This window comes from Bombina bombina, chromosome 5 (genome assembly GCF_027579735.1).
Source record: "Bombina bombina isolate aBomBom1 chromosome 5, aBomBom1.pri, whole genome shotgun sequence".
Taxonomy (NCBI): Eukaryota; Metazoa; Chordata; class Amphibia; order Anura; family Bombinatoridae; genus Bombina; species Bombina bombina.
In genome coordinates this window covers 134,933,384-134,955,683 of record NC_069503.1, presented here as the reverse complement: position 1 = coordinate 134,955,683, position 22,300 = coordinate 134,933,384, and the positions used below count along the sequence as shown (strand labels likewise).

The following is a 22,300-nucleotide window of genomic DNA, read 5'->3' as shown; positions in this document are numbered from 1 at the left end:
CATTGTTCACATTTTTCATTTTTCCACAATTTTTATATATCATTTTCTTTTGCAAGATGTACCGAGTCCATGGATTCATCCTTACTTGTGGGATATTATCCTTCCTAACAGGAAGTGGCAAATAGAGCACCACAGCAGAGCTGTCTATATAGCTCCTCCCTTAACTCCACCCCCCAGTCATTCTCTTTGCCGGCTCTAAGCAGGAAGGGTAAAGTGAAAGAGGTGTTAAACTGTTAGTTTTATTTTATCTTCAATCAAGAGTTTGTTATTTTTAAATGGTACCGGTGTTGTACTATTTACTCTCAGGCAGGACATAGATGAAGATTTCTGCCTGGAGGATGATGATCTTAGCATTTGTAACTAAGGTCCACTGCTGTTCTCACAGAAGCTGAGGAGTACAGGAATACTTCAGTGTGAGGAACGGTTTCTTGCTATAGAGCAATGAGGTATGTTCAGTAATATTTTCTGCAGAGACTGTGTTAACTCAGAAAGGCTGACAGTATCCCCATTAGGGGAAGGGTAAGCAGTAATCCTAGTTTATAAGGGGCATTACTAGCTTGCATTAAGGGCTAATTTTATGGGCACTCAGTTTGATGATATATTGGGCAAACGTTTGTGTGTCTGGGAGTAAACGTTTTTATTTTGCTGATGGGACATCTGTTTGAGGGTTCATTTGGCTTATTTAGGGGTTTTTATAACCCACATGGTTTACAAACAGGGTTTGATGGATTTGGTGTAGGCCCAGCAACATCGAGTGAGATGGGCGGGGCCTATTTTCGCGCCTCAGTTGCACATTTAGTTTATACTGACAAGCAGCAAGCAGCATTTCCAGAGGTCCTGGTACTCTTCTTGAGCCTAAACGAAGCTTTATCCTCATATTTTCGTCCCCTAAGGGCAGGTAGGCGCCACAGCAGAGCTGTGGCAAGGTGCTGACAGGGGTTTTTACCGGTTTTTGGGCATTAATCAATCCGGTTTTCTTATTTTGGGGTGTATTGCTTATTTACTTGTGGTGCAATCTTTCTAAAGCTTTGTGGGTACACTGTTAAAATTTCAGAAAATTTGAAGCAATTTTAACCAGTTTTGCAGTTTGTGTATGCCTTTTTTTCTCTTAAAGGCACAGTACCGTCTTTGTAAATTGTGTTTTTTTCATTAAATAAAGTGTTTTCCAAGCTTGCTTGTCTCATTACTAACCTGTTAAACATGTCTGACATTGCTCAATTTGTTTAGAAGCCATTGTGGAACCCCCTCTTAGAATGTGTCCCACTATAAATCTATAAGTCTATAAATTAAAAACAGCATATTTTGACTTATAAAAATTTGGCATTGGATGATTCTCAGTTAGAAGGAAATCAGGTTTTGCCATCTAGTTCTCCCCAAGTGTCACAACCAGCACAATTCTTTCACCTTGCAAGATATGGCTTCAGTTATGAATACTACCCTCACAGAGGTTTTATCTAAACTGCCAGGGTTGCAAGGGAAGTGCAGTAGCTCTGGGTTAAGATCAAATGTTGAGCCTTCTGACGCTTTGGTAACCGTATCCGATATTCCCTCACAATGTTCTGAGGTAGGGATGAGGGATTTGCTATCTGAGGGTGAGATTTCTGATTCAGGAAGGATGTTCCCTCAGTCAGATTCAGATATGACGGCGTTTAAATTTAAGCTAGAATACCTCCGCTTATTGCTCAGGGAGGTTTTAGCGACTCTGATTGTGACCCTATTGTAGTTCCAGAGAAATTTTGTAAAATGGATAAATATTTGGAGGTTCCTGTTTACACTGATGTTTTTCCAGTCCCTAGGAGGATTTCGGACATTGTTACTAAGGAGTGGGATAGACCAGGTATTCCGTTCGCTCCCCTTCCTGTTTTTAAGAAAATGTTTCCCATATCTTAACACCATAAAGGACCCTAAGGTGGAGGGAGCTATTTCTACTCTGGCTAAGCGTACAACTACAGGGAGTGCAGAATTATTAGGCAAGTTGTATTTTTGAGGATTAATTTTATTATTGAACAACAACCATGTTCTCAATGAACCCAAAAAACTCATTAATATCAAAGCTGAATAGTTTTGGAAGTAGTTTTTAGTTTGTTTTTAGTTATAGCTATTTTAGGGGGATATCTGTGTGTGCAGGTGACTATTACTGTGCATAATTATGAGGCAACTTAACAAAAAACAAATATATACCCATTTCAATTATTTATTTTTACCAGTGAAACCAATATAACATCTCAACATTCACAAATATACATTTCTGACATTCAAAAACAAAACAAAAACAAATCAGTGACCAATATAGCCACCTTTCTTTGCAAGGACACTCAAAAGCCTGCCATCCATGGATTCTGTCAGTGTTTTGATCTGTTCACCATCAACATTGCGTGCAGCAGCAACCACAGCCTCCCAGACACTGTTCAGAGAGGTGTACTGTTTTCCCTCCTTGTAAATCTCACATTTGATGATGGACCACAGGTTCTCAATGGGGTTCAGATCAGGTGAACAAGGAGGCCATGTCATTAGATTTTCTTCTTTTATACCCTTTCTTGCCAGCCACGCTGTGGAGTACTTGGACGCGTGTGATGGAGCATTGTCCTGCATGAAAATCATGTTTTTCTTGAAGGATGCAGACTTCTTCCTGTACCACTGCTTGAAGAAGGTGTCTTCCAGAAACTGGCAGTAGGACTGGGAGTTGAGCTTGACTCCATCCTCAACCCGAAAAGGCCCCACAAGCTCATCTTTGATGATACCAGCCCAAACCAGTACTCCACCTTGCTGGCGTCTGAGTCGGACTGGAGCTCTCTGCCCTTTACCAATCCAGCCACGGGCCCATCCATCTGGCCCATCAAGACTCACTCTCATTTCATCAGTCCATAAAACCTTAGAAAAATCAGTCTTGAGATATTTCTTGGCCCAGTCTTGACGTTTCAGCTTGTGTGTCTTGTTCAGTGGTGGTCGTCTTTCAGCCTTTCTTACCTTGGCCATGTCTCTGAGTATTGCACACCTTGTGCTTTTGGGCACTCCAGTGATGTTGCAGCTCTGAAATATGGCCAAACTGGTGGCAAGTGGCATCTTGGCAGCTGCACGCTTGACTTTTCTCAGTTCATGGGCAGTTATTTTGCGCCTTGGTGTTTCCACACGCTTCTTGCGACCCTGTTGACTATTTTGAATGAAACGCTTGATTGTTCGATGATCACGCTTCAGAAGCTTTGCAATTTTAAGAGTGCTGCATCCCTCTGCAAGATATCTCACTATTTTTGACTTTTCTGAGCCTGTCAAGTCCTTCTTTTGACCCATTTTGCCAAAGGAAAGGAAGTTGCCTAATAATTATGCACACCTGATATAGGGTGTTGATGTCATTAGACCACACCCCTTCTCATTACAGAGATGCACATCACCTAATATGCTTAATTGGTAGTAGGCTTTCGAGCCTATACAGCTTGGAGTAAGACAACATGCATAAAGAGGATGATGTGGTCAAAATACTAATTTGCCTAATAATTCTGCACTCCCTGTATACCTATTGAAGACAGTTGTGCTTTCATTGATCCTATGGATAAAAAATTAGAGGGTCTCCTAAAGAAAATTTTTGTTCATCAAGGTTTTTCTTCTTCAACCTATAGCATGCATTGTTCCTGTAACCACTACAGCTGCCTTTTGGTTTGAGGCTCTAGAGGAGGCTCTTCAGGTGGAGATCCCACTAGATGATATTCTGGACAGAATTAAGGCTCTTAAGCTAGCTAATTCTTTTATTACAGACGCTGCTTTTCATCTTGCTAAGTTAGCGGCAAAGAATTCAGGTTTTGCCATTTTATCGCGTAGAGCGTTATGGCTTAAGTCCTGGTCGGCTGATGTGTCATCAAAATCTAAACTTTTGACCATCCCTTTCAAAGGTAAGACCCTATTCGGGCCTGCACTGAAAGAGATCATTTCAGACATCACTGGGGGGAAAGGCCATGCCCTCCCTCAAGATAAGTCAAATAAGACAAGGACCAAACAAAATAATTTTCGTTCCTTCAAGGGTGGTCCCGCTTCCTCTTCCCCTGCTGCAAAGCAAGAGGGGAACTTTGTTCAATCCAAGCCTCCCTGGAGACCTAACCAGGCTTGGAACAAGGGTAAGCAGGCCAAAAAGCCTGCTGCTGCCACTAAGACAACATGAAGGGGTAGCCCCCGATCCGGGACCAGATCTAGTAGGGGGCAAACTCTCTCACTTTGCTCAGGCCTGGGCAAGAGACGTTCAGGATTCCTGGGCTGTAGAAATTGTAACCAAGGGGTATCTTCTAGATTTCAAAGATGCTCCTCCAAGGGGGAGATTCCATCTTTCTCAATTGTCTATAATCCAGACAAAAAGAGAGGTGTTCTTACGCTGTGTAGAAGACCTTTTTACCATGGGAGTTTCTACTCCAATCTGTTTGTGGTTCCCAAAAGAGAGGGAACCTTCAGACCTATTCTAGATCACAAGATCCTAAACCAATTCCTAAGAGTTCCATCCTTCAAGATGGAGACCATTCGGACTATTTTACCAATGATCCAGGAGGGTCAATATATGACCACCGTGGATTTAAAGGATGCGTATCTACACATTCCTATCCACAAAGATCATCACCAGTTCCTCAGGTTTGCCTTTCTGGACAGGCATTACCAGTTTGTGGCTCTTCCCTTCGTGTTGGCCACGGCGCCAAGAATCTTCACAAATGTGCTAGGGTCCCTTCTGGCGGTCCTAAGGCCGCGGGGCATAGTAGTGGCGCCTTATCTAGACGACATCCTAATTCAAGCGTCGACTTTCAAACTAGCCAGGTCTCACACAGACTTAGTGTTGGCCTTTCTAAGATCTCATGGGTGGAAGGTGAACGTAAAAAAGAGTTTTCTTATTCCTCTCACAAGAGTTCCATTCCTGGGAACTCTGATAGATTCGGTGGACATGAAATTTTTTCTGACGGAGGTCAGAAAATCAAAGATTTTAACCACCTGCCGAGCTCTTCATTCCATTCCTCGGCCGTCAGTGGCTCAGTGTATGGAGGTAATCGGACTTATGGTAGCGGCAATGGACATACAGTAGTTCCGTTTGCTCGCTTGCATCTCAGACCACTGCAACTATGCATACTCAAACAGTGGAATGGGGATTATGCAGATTTATCTCCTCAGATAAATCTGGATCAAAAGACCAGAGACTCTCTTCTTTGGTGGCTGTCACAAGATCACCTGTCCTGGGGAATGTGTTTCCGCAGGCCAGCGTGGATTATAGTGACGACGGACGCCAGCCTACTGGGCTGGGGTGCAGTCTTGAAATTCCCTGAAAGCACAGGGTTTGTGGACTCAGGAGGAGGCCCTCCTACCGATAAATATTCTGGAATTAAGAGCGATATTCAATGCTCTTCAGGCGTGGCCTCAGCTGGCTTCGCCGGATTCATCAGATTTCAGTCGGACAACATCACAACTGTAGCTTATATCAATCATCAGGGGGGAACAAGGAGTTCCTTGGCGATGATAGAAGTTTCCAGGATAATCCGATGGGCAGAGACTCACTCTTGCCATCTATCAGCGATCTATATCCCAGGGATAGAGAACTGGGAGGCAGATTTTCTAAGTCGCCAGACTTTTCATCCGAGGGAGTGGGAGCTCCATCCGGAGGTGTTTGCTCAACTGGTTCAGCTATGGGGCACACCAGAATTGGATCTGATGGCGTCTCGTCAGAACGCCAAACTCCCTTGTTACGGATCCAGGTCCAGGGATCCTCAGGCAATACTGATAGATGCTCTAGCAGTACCCTGGTCGTTCAACCTGGCTTATGTATTTCCACCTTTCCCTCTCCTTCCGCGTCTGATTGCCAGAATCAAATAGGAGAGAGCTTCTGTGATTTTGATAGCACCTGCGTGGCCACGCAGGACTTGGTATGCAGACCTGGTGGACATGTCATCTCTACCACCATGGACTCTGCCACTAAGACAGGACCTTCTGATTCAAGGTCCGTTCAAGCATCCAAATCTAATTTCTCTGCAACTGACTGCTTGGAGATTGAACGCTTGATTTTATCAAAGCGGGGTTTCTCTGAGTCGAAAGCCTGTCACCAGGAAAATCTATCATAAGATATGGCGTAAATATCTTTTTTGGTGCAAATCCAAAGGCTACTCATGGAGTAAGATCAGGATTCCTAGGATTTTGTCCTTCAAGAAGGATTGGAGAAAGGATTGTCAGCTAGTTCCTTAAAAGGACAGATATCTGCTTTGTCTATTCTATTGCACAAGCATCTGGCAGATGTCCCAGACATTCGGGCTTTTTGTCAGGCTTTAGTTAGACTCAAGCCTGTGTTTAAACCTGTTGCTCCGCCATGGAGTCTAAATTTAGTTCTTCGAGTTCTTCAGGGGGTTCCGTTTGAACCCATGCATTCCATAGATATTAAGCTTCTATCTTGGAAAGTTCTGTTTCTAGTTGCTATCTCTTCAGCTCGAAGAGTTTCTGAACTATCTGCATTACAATGTGACTTGCCTTATCTTGTTTTCCATGCTGATAAGGTGGTTTTGCGTACCAAACCTGGGTGCCTCCCTAAGGTTGTTACTAACAGGAATATCAATCAGGAAATTGTTGTTCCTTCTCTGTGTCCTAATCCTTCTTCTAAGAAGGAACGTTTATTGCACAACTTGGACGTGGTTCGTGCTTTGAAGTTCTATTTGCAGGCAACAAAATATTTTCGTTAAACATCTTCTTTGTTTGTTATCTATTCTGGGAAACATAGGGGTCAAAAGGCTACGGCTACCTCTCTTTCCTTTTGGCTGAAAAGTATCATCCGTTTGGCTTACGAGACTGCTGGAAAGCAGCCTCCTGAAAGGATTACTGCTCATTCTACTAGAGCGGTGGCTTCCACATGGGCTTTTAAAAATGATTCTTCTGTTGAACAGATTTGTAAGGCTGCGACTTGGTCTTCGCTTCATTCCTTTTCCAAGTTTTACAAATTTGATACTTTTGCTTCTTCTGAGGCTATTTTTGGGAGAAAGGTTTTGCAAGCAGTGGTGCCTTCCGTTTAGGCTCCTGTATTGTCCCTCCCTTCAGGCCCCTGTCTTGTCCCTTCCTTCATCCGTGTCCTAAAGCTTTGGTATTGGTATCCCACAAGTAAGGATGAATCCGTGGACTCGGTACATCTTGCAAAAGAAAACAAAATTTATGCTTACCTGATAAATTTCTTTCTTTTGCGATGTACCGAGTCCACGGCCCGCCCTGTCTATTCAAGACAGGTAGTATTTTTTATTGAAAACTTCAGTCACCTCTGCACCTTATAGTTTCTCCTTTTTCTTCCTTGGCCTTCGGTCGAATGACTGGGGGGTGGAGTTAAGGGAGGAGCTATATAGACAGCTCTGCTGTGGTGCTCTCTTTGCCACTTCCTGTTAGGAAGGATAATATCCCAAAAGTAAGGATGAATCCGTGGACTTGGTACATCGCAAAAGAAAGAAATTTATCAGGTAAGCATAAATTTTGTTTTTTAATTTTTTTTTCAAATTGATCATTTGTTCATCCCTCATCTCATCGTTTATTTTCATATTTCTGCACCATCCATTTTACCATCATTGCCTGGACACGCATGAATTATTGTTAAATACACAGAGCTCTCCTTATTGTACAATATTCTTATGTGTAGTCTGCTAGCATCATAATTACACAACTATATTCTCACCCTTTGCAGGAAACCATTGTTGTTTTAGAAATTATACCAGTATCTTCAAGATCAGGGCTGTTCATATTATTTTAATCTCTTTGTTATAATTATATTTTAACTCATGGATCCATGAATAAGTTTTTAGATTTGTTAAACATTGTGTTGATTATTAAATATTGTTAAGTTTTTAAGTTTTGTGTCACTCAACACATAGAAACATAGAAACATAGAATTTGACGGTAGATAAGAACCAAAAAGGCCCATCAAGTCTACCCATATTACATGTTACTTTTTCCTTAGGATAGCCTTATGCATGTCCCAGGCATTTTTAAATTCCTTTACAGTCTTTGTGTTTACCACCTCAAATGGAAGTTTATTCCATGAATCCACCACCCTTTCTGTAAAAAAATGCTTCCTCAAATTTCTCCTGAATCTACTACCCTCTAACTTTAGATTGTGACCCCTTGTTTTGGCATTTATTTTTTTGTGAAAAATGCTTTCAGCTTCTATTTTATTAAGTCCCTTCATATATTTGAAGGTTTCTATCATGTCACCTCTTTCCCTTCTATCCTCTAAACTATACATATTTAGATCATAGAGTCTTTCTTTGTATGTTTTATATTTTAGACCATGTACCATTTTAGTAGCCCTCCTTTGGACAGCTTCTAGTTTATTTATATCTGTCTTAAGATATGGTCTCCAGAACTGTACACAGTATTCCATATTTGGTCTAACTAATGATCTGTAAAGTGGCATAAGAACCTTGCTATTTCTGCTAATAAAACCTCTTCCAATGCAACCAAGCATTTGACTGGCCTTGCTGGCTGCACTGCGGCATTGTGTACCAAATTTTAAATCATCTGAAATAATAATTCCCAAATCCCTTTCTTCTTTAATTACAGTCAGTAATGTACCATTGAGACTATAATTGGCCTTTGGGTTTTTGGATCCTGTATGCATAATTTTGCTCTTGGTAATATTAAATTTCAGATCCCATTTATTTGACCAGTCCTCTAGTTTATTAATATCACAGTTCATTTGATCAACTCCTCCTGGAACATCTACCCTGTTACAAATTTTTGTATCATCAGCAAACAAGCAAACCTTCCCCTTAAGCCCACTTCCAATATCACTTATGAACATGTTAAACAAAACAGGCCCAAGAACTGACCCTTGGGGAACACCACTAGTAACTGATGCCTCATTTGAATGTACTCCATTAATTGAAACTCTCTGTCGTCTATCTTTAAGCCAGCATTCTACCCACTTAACAATCTTAGCATCTATTCCAAGGCAATACATTTTGTGAATAAGTTTGTTGTGTGGGACGGTGTCAAATGCTTTGCTAAAGTCTAGATATGCAACATCTACGGCTCCTCCCTGGTCTATTATTTTAGTTACATGGTCAAAGAAATCAATTAGATTAGTCAGGCATGATCTTCCAGCAGTGAAACCATGCTGTCCTTTGTCTTCTAAGTTGTTTGTCTGAATGAAAGATACAAGTCTTTCCTTTAAAAGAGTTTCCATTAATTTCCCTGCAATTGAGGTCAAACTGACTGGCCTATAGTTAGCAGAATCTTCCCTACTACCCTTTTTATGAAGAGGGACTACATTGGCAATTTTCCAGTCTTTTGGAACAACTCCTGTTAGAAGTGACTGATTAAATAAATCAGCTAATGGAGTAGCTATTACGGATCGAAGTTCTTTTAGAACTCTTGGATGAATATTATCTGGACCCACAGCCTTATTAACTTTTATTTTTGATAAAGCCCTTGAAACCTCTTCCTCTGTAAAAAGAAAAGTACTACTCACATTATTATTTACAGTAACATCCCTTAATAGAATCTCACTATCTTTACCATCTGTTGTAAAGACTGAACAAAAGTAATCATTTAAACAGTTTGCTATTTGTTTATCCACACGGTTACTGCCTTAACAGTCAGTCACTCTCTCCTATTATATTTTCCCATTCCACGGCCATAGGCGCTGTACACACACCAATACTATCTCTATTCTTTCCTGGGCTAGTTAGGAAGCCTTTTGTGTACAGCTAGAGGTAAATTCCTTAGCGCTTGGTTACTATCACTAGTTGATCCTTTCTGTTTTATTCCACAGAAGAATTGCTAAACTCCCTGATATTCATTGTTTTGTACAGGCTTTGGTTCGTATCAAGCCTGTCATTAAATCAATCTCTCCTCCTTGGAGTCTTAATTTGGTTTTGAAGGCTTTACAGGCTCCTCCGTTTGAGCCTATGCATTCTTTGGACATTAAATTGCTTTCTTGGAAAGTGTTGTTTCTTTTGGCCATCTCTTCTGCTAGAAGAGTTTCTGAATTATCTGCTCTTTCTTGTGAGTCTCCTTTTCTGATTTCTCTTGTAAAGGTGTATCCAGTCCACGGGTTCATCCATTACTTGTGGGATATTCTCCTTCCCAACAGGAAGCTGCAAGAGGACACCCACAGCAGAGCTGTCTATATAGCTCCTCCCCTAACTGCCACCCCCAGTCATTCTCTTGCAGCTCTCAACAAGAAAGGAAGTATCAAGAGAGATGTGGTGACTTAGTGTAGTTTTTACCTTCAATCAAAAGTTTGTTATTTTTAAACGGTACCGGCGTTGTACTGTTTTTACTCTCAGGCAGAAATTGGAAGAAGACTTCTGCCTGGAGGTTTGATGATCTTAGCGGTTTGTAACTAAGGTCCATTGCTGTTCTCACACATAACTGAAGAGTATGGAAAGAAAACTTCAGTTGGGGGGACGGTTTGCAGATTGCCTGCTTTGAGGTATGTTCAGTATATTTTTTTCTAGAGAGATGATAAGTTCTAGAAAATGCTGACAGTGCCTGGTATATTTAAGGTAAGCCTGATACAGTGATTTAACAACAACTGGGATCATGCTTGCAAAAAGGGATAATATTCATGTTAAAACCTATATTACTTAGTGTAAAAACGTTTGCATGATTTATAAATAAAAACATTTTTTCTCTGAGGGTGATAAATCTTTATTTGGGGCCTAATTTCCACATGGCTTGTTAGATTACTCCTAGGAGTACTTTTTTAAGGCCCTCTGACTTTGAGTGCATGGTGGGAGGGGCCTATTTTCGTTTTCAGTCTGAGACATCCAGCTTCCCTGAAGGAGTCCTCTGGCTTATAGGACCTCTATAGAGGGTTTTGTTCCTGCAAAAATCGTTTTTAAGGGCAGGTAGGACCACAGCAGGGCTGTGGCAGTGTGTTTGACTGTTTGTTAACAGGTTTTAAGTTTTTCTAATTAGTTTTTGGGCCTGAGGTGTTAATCATCCATTTGCAAGTGGGTGCAATGCTGCTTTAGTCCCTTATACACACTCTAAAAATTTCGTAGAGTTTACTACTTTTTTTCACTGTTTTGCAGTTTATGTGGTAGTTTTTTTCTCTTAAAGGCACAGTACCGTTTTTTATTATTGCTTTTTTCACATTTATTAAAGTGTTTTCCAAGCTTGCTGGTCTCATTACTAGTCTGTTAAACATGTCTGACATAGAGGAAACTCCTTGTTCATTATGTTTAGAAGCCATTGTGGAACCCCCTCTTAGAATGTGTACCAACTGCACTGACCTTTCTATAAGTTATAAAGACCATATTATGACTTTTAAAGATTTATCACCTGAGGTTTCTGAGACTGACAAAAGGGAGGTTATGCTATCTAGCTCTCCCCACGTGTCAGAACCTATAACTCCCGCTCAAGGGACGCCAAGTACATCTAGCGCGTCCAATGCGTTTACTTTACAAGACATGGCGGCAGTTATGAATCATACCCTCACTGAGGTATTGTCCAAACTGCCAGGGTTACAAGGAAAGCGAGACAGCACTGGGGCTAGAACAAATACAGAGCTCTCTGACGCTTTAGTAGCTATGTCTGATATACCCTCACAATGTGCAGAAGTTGAAGCAGGAGAGCTTCTATCTGTGGGTGCCTTCTCTGATTCAGGGAAGGCGTAACTTCAGTCTGACTCTGAAATGACAGCATTTAAATTTAAGCTTGAACACCTCAGCGTGTTGCTCAGGGAGGTTTTAGCGACTCTGGATGACTGTGACACCATTGTAGTCCCAGAGAAATTGTGTAAAATGGACAAATACTTTGCAGTGCCTGTTTACACTGATGTTTTTCCAATCCCTAAGAGGTTTTCAGAAATTATTAAGGAATGGGATAGACCAGGTGTGCCGTTCTCTCCCCCTCCTGCTTTTAAGAAAATGTTTCCTATAGATGCCGCTACACGGGACTTGTGGCAGACGGTCCCTAAGGTGGAGGGAGCACTCTCTACCCTAGCTAAGCGTACAACTATTCCTGTCGAGGACAGTTGTGCTTTCCTAGATCCTATGGATAAGAAATTAGAGAGTTTCCTTAAGAAAATCTTTATACAACAAGGTTTTATTCTCCAGCCTCTTGCATGCATTGCCCCAGTCACTGCTGCAGCGGCTTTCTGGTTCGAGTCTCTGGAGGAGGCTTTACAGGTAGAGACCCCGTTGGATGATATCCTTGACAGGTTTAAAGCTCTTAAGTTAGCCAATTCATTTATTTCTGATGCTGTTTTTCATTTAACCAAGCTAACGGCTAAAAATTCAGGTTTTGCCATTCAGGCACGTAGGGCGCTATGGCTTAAATCCTGGTCAGCTGATGTCACTTCAAAGTCTAAACTTCTCAATATCCCCTTCAAAGGGCAGACCCTATTTGGGCCTGGACTGAAGGAGATCATTTCTCATATTACTGGAGGAAAAGGCCACGCCCTTCCCCAGGATAGGTCCAACAAGTTAAGGACCAAACAGACTCATTTTCGTTCCTTTCGAAAGTTCAAAAGTGGCGCAGCTTCATCTTCCTCTTCTACAAAACTAGAGGGAAATTTTGCCCAGTCCAAGCTAGTCTGGAGACCTAACCAGGCTTGGAACAAGGGGAAACAGGCCAAAAAGCCTGCTGCTGCCTCTAAGACAGCATGAAGGAGTAGCCCCCGATCCGGGACCGGATCTAGTGGGGGGCAGACTTTCTCTCTTCACCCAGGCTTGGGCAAGAGACGTCCAGGATCCCTGGGCTCTGGAGATTATTTCCCAGGGATATCTTCTGGATTTCAAAGCTTCATCTCCAAAGGGGAGATTTCATCTCTCACAATTATGGGAGTAATCCACCCAGTTCCAAAGGAGGAACAGGGGCAGGGCTTCTATTCAAATCTGTTTATAGTTCCCAAGAAAGAGGGAACTTTCAGACCAATCTTGGATCTCAAGATCCTAAACAAATTTCTCAGGGTCCCATCCTTCAAGATGGAGACTATTCGAACCATCCTACCTATGATCCAGGAGGGTCAATATATGACTACCGTGGATTTAAAGGATGCTTATCTACATATTCCGATACACAGGGATCATCATCAGTTTCTCAGGTTCGCCTTCCTAGACAGGCATTACCAGTTTGTGGCTCTTCCCTTTGGGTTAGCCACGGCACCAAGAATCTTTACGAAGGTTCTAGGGTCCCTTCTGGCGGTTCTAAGACCGCGGGGTATAGCAGTAGCCCCTTACCTAGACGACATCCTGATACAGGCGTCAACTTTTCAAATCGCCAGGTCCCAAACGGACATTGTTCTGGCATTCCTAAGGTCTCACGGGTGGAAGGTGAACAAAGGACAGAGTTCTCTCTCACCTCTCACAAGAGTTTCCTTCCTAGGAACTCTGATAGATTCAGTAGAAATGAAGATTTATCTGACAGAGGTCAGGTTGTCAAAACTTCTAACTTCCTGCCGTGCTCTTTATTCCATTTCTCGTCCATCAGTGGCTCAGTGTATGGAGGTAATCGGATTAATGGTAGCGGCATCGGACATTGCCCACCTACATCTCAGACCACTGCAACTTTGCATGCTCAATCAGTGGAATGGGGATTACACAGATTTGTCCCCTCTACTAAATCTGGATCAAGAGACCAGGGATTCTCTTCTCTGGTGGCTATCTCGGGTCCATCTGTCCAAGGGAATGAGTTTCCGTAGGCCAGAATGGACTATAGTAACGACAGATGCCAGCCTTCTGGGCTGGGGTGCAGTCTGTAACTCCCTGAAGGCTCAGGGTTCGTGGACTCAGGAGGAGGCCCTCCTTCCGATAAACATTCTGGAACTAAGAGCGATATTCAATGCTCTTCAGGCTTGGCCTCAGCTAGCTGCGGTCAGGTTCATCAGATTTCAGTCGGAGAACATCACGACTGTAGCCTATATCAACCATCAGGGGGAAACAAGGAGCCCCTTGGCAATGTTGGAGGTTTCAAAGATAATTCTATGGGCAGAGGTTCACTCTTGCCATCTCTCAGCTATCCATATCCCAGGAGTAGAGAACTGGCAGGCGGATTTTCTAAGTCGGCAGACTTTTCATCCGGGGGAGTGGGAGCTCCATCCGGAGGTATTTGCCCAGTTGATCCAACTTTGGGGCAAACCAGAACTGGATCTCATGGCGTCTCGTCAGAACGCCAAGCTTCCTTGTTACGGGTCCAGGTCCAGGGTTCCCAAGGCAGCACTGATAGATGCTCTAGCAGCGCCCTGGTCCTTCAGCCTGGCTTATGTGTTTCCACCGTTTCCTCTGCTCCCTCGTCTGATTGCCAAGATCAAGCAGGAGAGAGCTTCGGTGATCTTGATAGCCCCTGCGTGGCCACGCAGGACTTGGTATGCAGATCTGGTGGACATGTCATCCTTTCCACCATGGACTCTGCCGCTAAGGCAGGACCTTCTACTTCAAGGTCCCTTCAAACATCCAAATCTAATTTCTCTACGTCTGACTGCTTGGAGATTGAACGCTTGATTTTATCAAAGCCTGTTTTTTCCGAATCGGTCATTGATACCTTAATTCAGGCGCGAAAGCCTGTCACCAGGAAAATCTATCATAAGATATGGTGTAAATATCTTCATTGGTGTGAATCCAAGGGTTACTCATGGAGTAAGGTCAGGATTCCTAGGATATTATCTTTTCTCCAAGAAGGATTGGAGAAGGGTTTGTCAGCTAGTTCCTTAAAGGGACAGATTTCTGCTCTGTCTATTCTTTTGCACAAACGTCTGGCTGAGGTTCCAGACGTTCAGGCGTTTTGTCAGGCTTTAGTTAGAATCAAGCCTGTGTTTAAACCTGTTGCTCCGCCATGGAGTTTAAATTTAGTTCTTAAAATTCTTCAAGGGGTTCCGTTTGAACCTTTGCATTCCATAGATATTAAGCTTTTATCTTGGAAAGTTCTGTTTTTAGTAGCTATCTCCTCGGCTCGAAGAGTTTCGGAGTTATCTGCTTTACAATGTGATTCCCCTTATCTGATTTTCCATGCAGATAAGGTAGTGTTACATACCAAACCTGGGTTTCTTCCTAAGGTGGTATCTAATAAGAATATCAATCAGGAGATTGTTGTTCCTTCACTATATCCTAATCCTTCTTCAAAGAAGGAACGTCTATTACACAATCTTGATGTGGTTCGTGCTTTAAAGTTTTATTTACAAGCTACAAAGGATTTTTGTCAAACATCTGCTTTGTTTGTTGTCTACTCTGGACAGAGGAGAGGCCAAAAGGCTTCGGCAACTTCTCTTTCTTTTTGGCTAAGAAGTATAATACGCTTAGCTTATGAGACTGCTGGCCAGCAGCCTCCTGAAAGAATTACAGCTCATTCTACTAGAGCAGTAGCTTCAACATTGGCTTTTAAACATGAGGCCTCTGTTGAATAGATTTGTAAGGCGGCGACTTGGTCTTCGCTTCATACCTTATCTAAATTCTATAAATTTGATACTTTTGCTTCTTCGGGGGCTATTTTTGGGAGAAAGGTCTTACAGGCAGTGGTGCCTTCCGTTTAAGTTCCTGCCTTGTCCCTCCCTTCATCCGTGCCCTAAAGCTTTGGTATTGGTATCCCACAAGTAATGGATGAACCCGTGGACTGGATACACCTTTACAAGAGAAAACAAAATTTATGCTTACCTGATAAATTTATTTCTCTCGTGGTGTATCCAGTCCACGGCCCGACCTGTCATTTTAAGGCAGGTGTTTTTTTTTTAAATATTTTTAAACTACAGTCACCACTGCACCCTATAGTTTCTCCTTTTTTTTTCTTTCTTGTCTTCAGTCGAATGACTGGGGGTGGCAGTTAGGGGAGGAGCTATATAGACAGCTCTGCTGTGGGTGTCCTCTTGCAGCTTCCTGTTGGGAAGGAGAATATCCCACAAGTAATGGATGAACCCGTGGACTGGATACACCACAAGAGAAATAAATTTATCAGGTAAGCATAAATTTTGTTTTTCCATCAGGATAAGGCAGATTTGCGGACTTCATTTAAATTCTTACCTAAAGTTGTGAATTCCAACAACATTAGTAGGGAAATTGTTGTCCCTTCTTTGTGTCCCCATCCTAAGAATTCTTTGGAAAGATCTTTACATTCTTTGGATGTGGTGAGAGCTTTGAAATATTATATTGAAGCTACTAAAGATTTCAGGAAGACTTCTAGTCTATTTGTTATCTTTTCTGGTTCTAGGAAAGGTCAGAAGGCTTCTGCCATTTATTTAGCATCTTGGTTAAAGCTTTTGATTCATCACTTCCTGAGCTTTTAAGAATGAAGCTTCAGTTGATCAGATTTGCAAAGCAGCAATTTGGTCTTCTTTGCATACATTTACTAAGTTCTACCATTTTGATGTTTTTTCTTCTTCAGAAGCAATTTTTGGTAGAAAAGTTCTTCAGGCAGCTGTTTCAGTTTGATTCTTCTGCTTATAATTTCAGTTTTTTTATTTTCCATTATAAGATTAAAACGTATGATTTGGGTTGTGGATTAAATTTTTCAGCGGAATTGGCTGTCTTTATTTTTTTTATCCCTCCCTCTCTAGTGACTCTTGCGTGGAGTTCCACATCTTGGGTATTGCTATCCCATACGTCACTAGCTCATGGACTCTTGCCAATTACATGAAAGAAAACATAATTTATGTAAGAATTTACCTGATAAATTAATTTCTTTCATATTGGCAAGAGTCCATGAGGCCCACCCTTTTTATGGTGGTTATGATTTTTTTGTATAAAGCACAATTATTCCAATTCCTTTGTTTATGCTTTTGCTCCTTTCTTTATCACCCCACTTCTTGGCTATTCGTTAAACTGAATTGTGGGTGTGGTGAGGGGTGTATTTATAGGCATTTTGAGGTTTGGGAAACTATACGTCACTAGCTCATGGACTCTTGCTAATATGAAAGAAATGAATTTATCAGGTAAATTCTTACATAAATTATGTTATTCTGGTGTGAAGAGCATGGTTTTTCCTGGCACAGAGTTAAGGTTGCCAGGATCTTATTTTTTCTCCTGGATGGGCTGTAGAAGGGCCTTTCTGCTAGTTCCCTGAGGGGACAGATTTCGGCACTGTCAGTTTTATTGCACAAGAGACTGGCTGAGCTTCCAGATGTGCAGTCCTTTGTTAAGGCTCTGATTAGGATCAGACCTGTGTTTAGATCTGGGGCTCCTCCTTGGAGCCTAAATCTTGTTCTTCAGGTTTTGCAACAGGTTCCGTTTGAGGCTCTGCATTCCATTGACATTAAATTGTTATCTTGGAAGGTTCTCTTTTTATTGGCTATTGCCTCTGCGCGCAGAGTTTCTGAGATCTCTGCTTTGCAATGTGAGCCCCCTTATCTGATTTTTCATGCAGATAAGGCAGTTTTACGTACTAAATTCAGTTTTCTTCCTAAGGTTGTGTCAGATCGCAAGATCAATCAGGAGATTGTGGTTCCTTCCTTATGACCTAATCCTTCTTCATCGAAGGAACGCTTACTTCACAATTTGGATGTGGTTCTCGCCTTGAAGTTCTATCTTCAGGCTACTAAGGAGTTTAGACAATCTTCCTCTTTGTTTGTTGTCTATTCAGGGAAGCGTAAGGGGCAGAAGGTTACTTCGACTTCCCTATCTTTTTGGTTAAGGAGTGTCATCCGCTTAGCTTACGAGACAGCGGGACATCGTTCTCCTGAGAGGATAACGGCTCATTCCACTAGAGCAGTGGCTTCCTCTTGGGCCTTTAAGAACGAGGCCTCTATGGATCAGATTTGTAAGGCGACTACCTGGTCCCCTTACATACTTTTTCAACATTTTACAAGTTTGATGTTTTTGCTTCAGCTGAAACAGCTTTCTTGAGAAGTTTTGCAGGCTCTGGTGCCTTCAGAATAGGCTCCGCCTCTTCCTTTTTGTTCCCTCCTGTTATTCATTCAGTGTCCTGTGGAGCTTGGGTATAGTTTTCCCAACAGTAAGGAATGAAGCCGTGGACTCTCCCAATCTTAGGAAGGAAAACATAATTTATGCTTACCAGATAAATTCCTTTCCTTCCGGATAGGGAGAGTCCACGCCCCCCCCGCACGTTTTTTCTTGCCTATGGGCGGTCCCCTATTATTTATTTTATTCTTCTGGCACCATTTATACCCTAATGTTTCTCCTACTTTTCCTTGTTACCTCAGCAGAATGACTGGGGTAATGAGGAAGTGGGAGGGATATTTAAGCCTTTAGCTAGGGTGTCTTTGCCTCCTCCTGGTGGCCAGGTGTTGTATTTCCCAACAGTAAGGAATGAAGCCGTGGACTCTCACTATCCGGAAGGAAAGGAATTTATCGGGTAAGCATTAATTATGTTTTTCAACAAAAGATAACAAGAGAATGAACAAACTTGATAAAAGGAGTAAATTAGAAAGTTGTTTAAAATAGCATGCTGTATCTGAATCATGAAAGGAAAAAAAAATGGGTTTCATATCCCTATAACTCCTTGGATACCAGTGCATTGTGAGTGAGTTTCCCCCCTATAGCAATGTCTCCAGGGACATCATTATGCCCACATAACTGCCACACAGACTTTGAAGTGGAACTATAGTAACATAATAAGGGCTTCCTACACAAGAAAGAGAGGCTTGTTGTTTTGGGAGGTTTTCCAGTACCATATGGTCACTAGCTTTCTGTTTTTTTCATCTGCAGTTCACGATGCGCACAAAAGCAACATTGAACCTGCAACCTTTTAAGGACGAAAGAGAAGTAGAGACAATAGTGAAGAAATGTGGACTGAGAATACTTTTCAGAAGGGGAACAGAGATTGAGATAGAAGGGGAGTTCCAAGAATTAAGAAGGTTTAGAAATGAACTTGCCAACATGATAAGTGAATGTAGCTCGGCCAATCATGGGCCTCATACAACATCCCGTCATGCAGACATTGAGCGAGTACCTAAAGGAAAAAGGAGTCCACAATTTAGAAGCTCTGGAAGAGGTCAGCATGTATCATCTAGTGATGTCTTTCCTTCAGCACACACTGAAATTAAAGCAAATGTAAATGGTACAAATTACAAGGCTTCTGAATCGCACTACAAAGCCAACAATTCAGTACGTCCCAAGATACCCTTTAATAAGAAAAACACAGCTGGTTTTTCAGCAAGGGATCATGAAAGAAATTCACCCAGCAACGTATACTCAAAATCAGAACGTCAACCATTCTCAAGTCAGGGAAGCAGTTTACCGCCAGAAACAACCAGTGTGGTGTCCATTAAAGGAAACGTTGAAGCATCTCAGAGATTTGCAGATCCCTCATCCGCATCATCTACTGGGCTGTCTTCAGAATCTGTCAGTGGAACACCCTCAAACTCAAGCCAATCAGAAACCTTCATTTTAGAATGTGATATATTAGAGTATATAAATGTCTTCAAAAAACAATCGGTGAATGATATTCTCACAAAATATGCAGTTGATATTGTTACCGCAACTACAGATGATTTGAGCTATGTCACCTTAAAACCAAAGCAACACTGCACATCGACAGACTTTGAAAAGGCTCGTAATGAAATATCACAGTTGTTCACCTTGTGCCAGACACAACTGAGAACCGAAGACCTTAATCTGAAAGAATTCCCAGCTCAATATAGGACAGAAATTGTTGGCAAAATTAAAGAGGGTGCAATGAGATGTGGCATTTTGTCAAGGATTTATGAAGATTCATTACATCTGATTGGGTTTTCCAAAGATACCTATGAGTTTATGCAGCAATGCAAAGCAATTAAAGAAACCTACCAAAGAAAGCCCTATAATGTCAGAGGGGGGGCAGAAATGTATGATCCTCGTCCCCCTACTACAAAAAGCAAGAACACTGATGACCATGCAGATGATGAGCACAAATGTATGCAAGATAGCTTACCCCGGCCTACTCTCCTTAGAGGAGCAGGAGGTGAGAATGGCAGGGATTCGTCCAACAGAAGGGGAGCAGAAAATGGATCCAGTACGTCGCATTCCAATGTGGGATATGGTAACAGAAACCAAAACAGGACTCCACGTAGAAACAAAAAATCCCCCAATAAGAACTATTAATGAAGCCGACACATTGAGTTTTAATATCTGTAGCTTTCTGTTCAGATGTCATATCTAAATGGTTCTAAAAACATATTTCAGGGTCTAACTTTTAGGTCATTTTCACTCACTACAAATGACTAATTCCTCCTACATAGACTAATGCACCATGTTTGCTTTTATATATAATAATTTTGGATTTTCTTGTTGTGTGTAAGGTACTGTATTAGTCATATTAACATTGTGTAGAACTTATTTAACTGAACCTAATGCGACTGTTTATCTGCTAAGGCTTTGGATCTGTACATTTATAGAAAATGCAAATGTCATCACATGCTGGTTGCTATGCAGAGTTCTAAAAATAATAAAAAGGACATACAATGACTTGAAATGAATAGTAAAATGTATCACTAAGTCATTTTCACTAATACATTTGTGTTGGAAAACTGAAATATATTCAGTTGCACTTCAATTTAGAGTTTTATGTTAATTTACAGAAAAACAAACCCATTTACAAAGAAATGAGGGGGGTGCAATAGATGTTTCAAAATAATCATTTATAAATATTGTTAAAGGGACATGAAGCTCAATATTTCATGATTCAGCTAGAGAATACAAAACAATTTTCCAATTTACTTCTATTATCTAGCAATTTGCTTCATTCTTTTGGTATCTTTTGTTGAAAAGTATACCTAGGTAGGCTCAGGATCCTCAATGCACTATTGGGAGCTAGCTGGTGATTGGTGGCTGCACATATATGCCTCTTGTCATTGGCTCAGTAATGAATTGCTCCATCAACAAAGGATATCAAGAGAATGAAGCAAATCTGAGAATAGACGTAAATATGAAAGTTGTCTAAAATTGTATGCTATATATGAGTCATGAAAGAACAATGTTGAGTTTCAGGTCCCTTTTAAAGTCATATGGAAATTAAAATGTCATGATTCAGACTTTTGTTCCATTCCATGAGAGCATACTGAGGTAGGCCCTGGAGTGTGCATGTGTCTTCAGCTCTATTTGCATAATGTTGTTATTGCTGCCATATAGTGCTCTACACAGGTGCACACTCCGGAGCCAACCTCAGTATGCTCTCATGGAAAATAACAAGAATTAAACAAATGATACCAAGATAAATATGTATGTAAATAGCCTGCTCCATCTGAACCGTGAAAGTTTATTTTTTATAACACTCTACAAAGGTTATGGGAAAACACAAGGATTGTGGGCTACATGGTGAAGAAATATTTCAAATCCGCTGGTTTCCAGCATCATAAACCCCTTTATAGAGCCCTGTAATTTCAAGAGAGATTGTACACTAGATTTTTCTTTGCATAAATGTTTTGTAGACAATCAGTTTATTTAGCCAATCTGGGAGTGTTTCTGTAACAATGTTTATTTTTTTTAAAAAAAAATTTAATAACATTGTGCTGATTTTCAGACTCTTAACCAAGTCCCAAAGGTTTAGATGTATACTAATGTCTACAAACTCCTGGTTGTGTAATGGATCTTTTCATATGCAGGGAGGGGGCGTTTTTGCCCTTTCTGCTTTTCCAGCCCCTTTCACTGGGTGTCCCAGCCTAACCTCATCAACAGTGCTAAACTGGGAGTTATCAAGTAAGTTTTTATATATATATTTTATACTGGATTTTTAGATCAGTATCTGCATATTCTTTATAGTAGTGTATACGGTCCATTTAAGTTCAGTATGGAGTACAGCTGCACCGCATTCTGGTGCGTGACTGTGTATTTTTATAGCCTTCTAAGGCAGGCTGGGTAAATAAATCAAACCTATAAAAAAAAGATTAAGGTTATGGAAGGTATAAAAACATAAGAGGTACAAACCATATTAGCAGTATTGTCAGCTGCTACATGAATTAGTTGTATTATGCATTAAAGTCTAAACCCCTAAACTTCAGAGAAAGCTAAGGAATTTAGTGCAAAATAAAGACACAGAGGGTACAGATAGAGCTTCTGATTTAAAACAACTTTCCAATGTATATACTTCTAGTAGCTAATTTGTTTTGTTCCTTTTGGTATCCTTTGTTGAAGGAGCAGCAATGCACTACTGGGAGCTAGTTAATGCATTGGGTAAACCAATGCGATGGGGCATATATGCACAGTCACCAATCGGCAGCTCAGCCTACCTGGGTATCCTTTGCAACAAAGGATACCTAGAAAACAAAAAACAAATTAGATAAAATAAGTAAATTGGAAAGTTGGTTAAAATTACGTTGTATCCGATTCATGAAAAAAAAGAATAAAAATGTATTTCATGTCCCTTTAAGTGATGTTTGCAAATAATGGTGAAAAAAACCTTTCCCACAGACACCACGCATGGTAAGGTGAAGAATGCCAGTTCAGTCCCT

The 22,300-nt window shown here is 41.2% G+C and overlaps 1 protein-coding gene across 2 annotated transcripts in view; it reads left to right on the top strand.

Annotated features, from left to right (window-relative positions):
* The window catches only part of LOC128660086 (uncharacterized), a 56,855-nt gene extending 36,518 nt beyond the window's left edge, over window positions 1-20,337 (top strand). For both annotated transcript variants that reach the window (XM_053713703.1, XM_053713704.1), the window contains one exon: window positions 18,582-20,337. In XM_053713703.1, the coding sequence (XP_053569678.1) occupies window positions 18,582-19,955 (1,374 nt within the window). In that variant the 3' untranslated portion in view covers window positions 19,956-20,337. The remainder of the gene's footprint in view (window positions 1-18,581) is intronic.
* The last annotated feature ends 1,963 nt before the right edge of the window (window positions 20,338-22,300 follow it).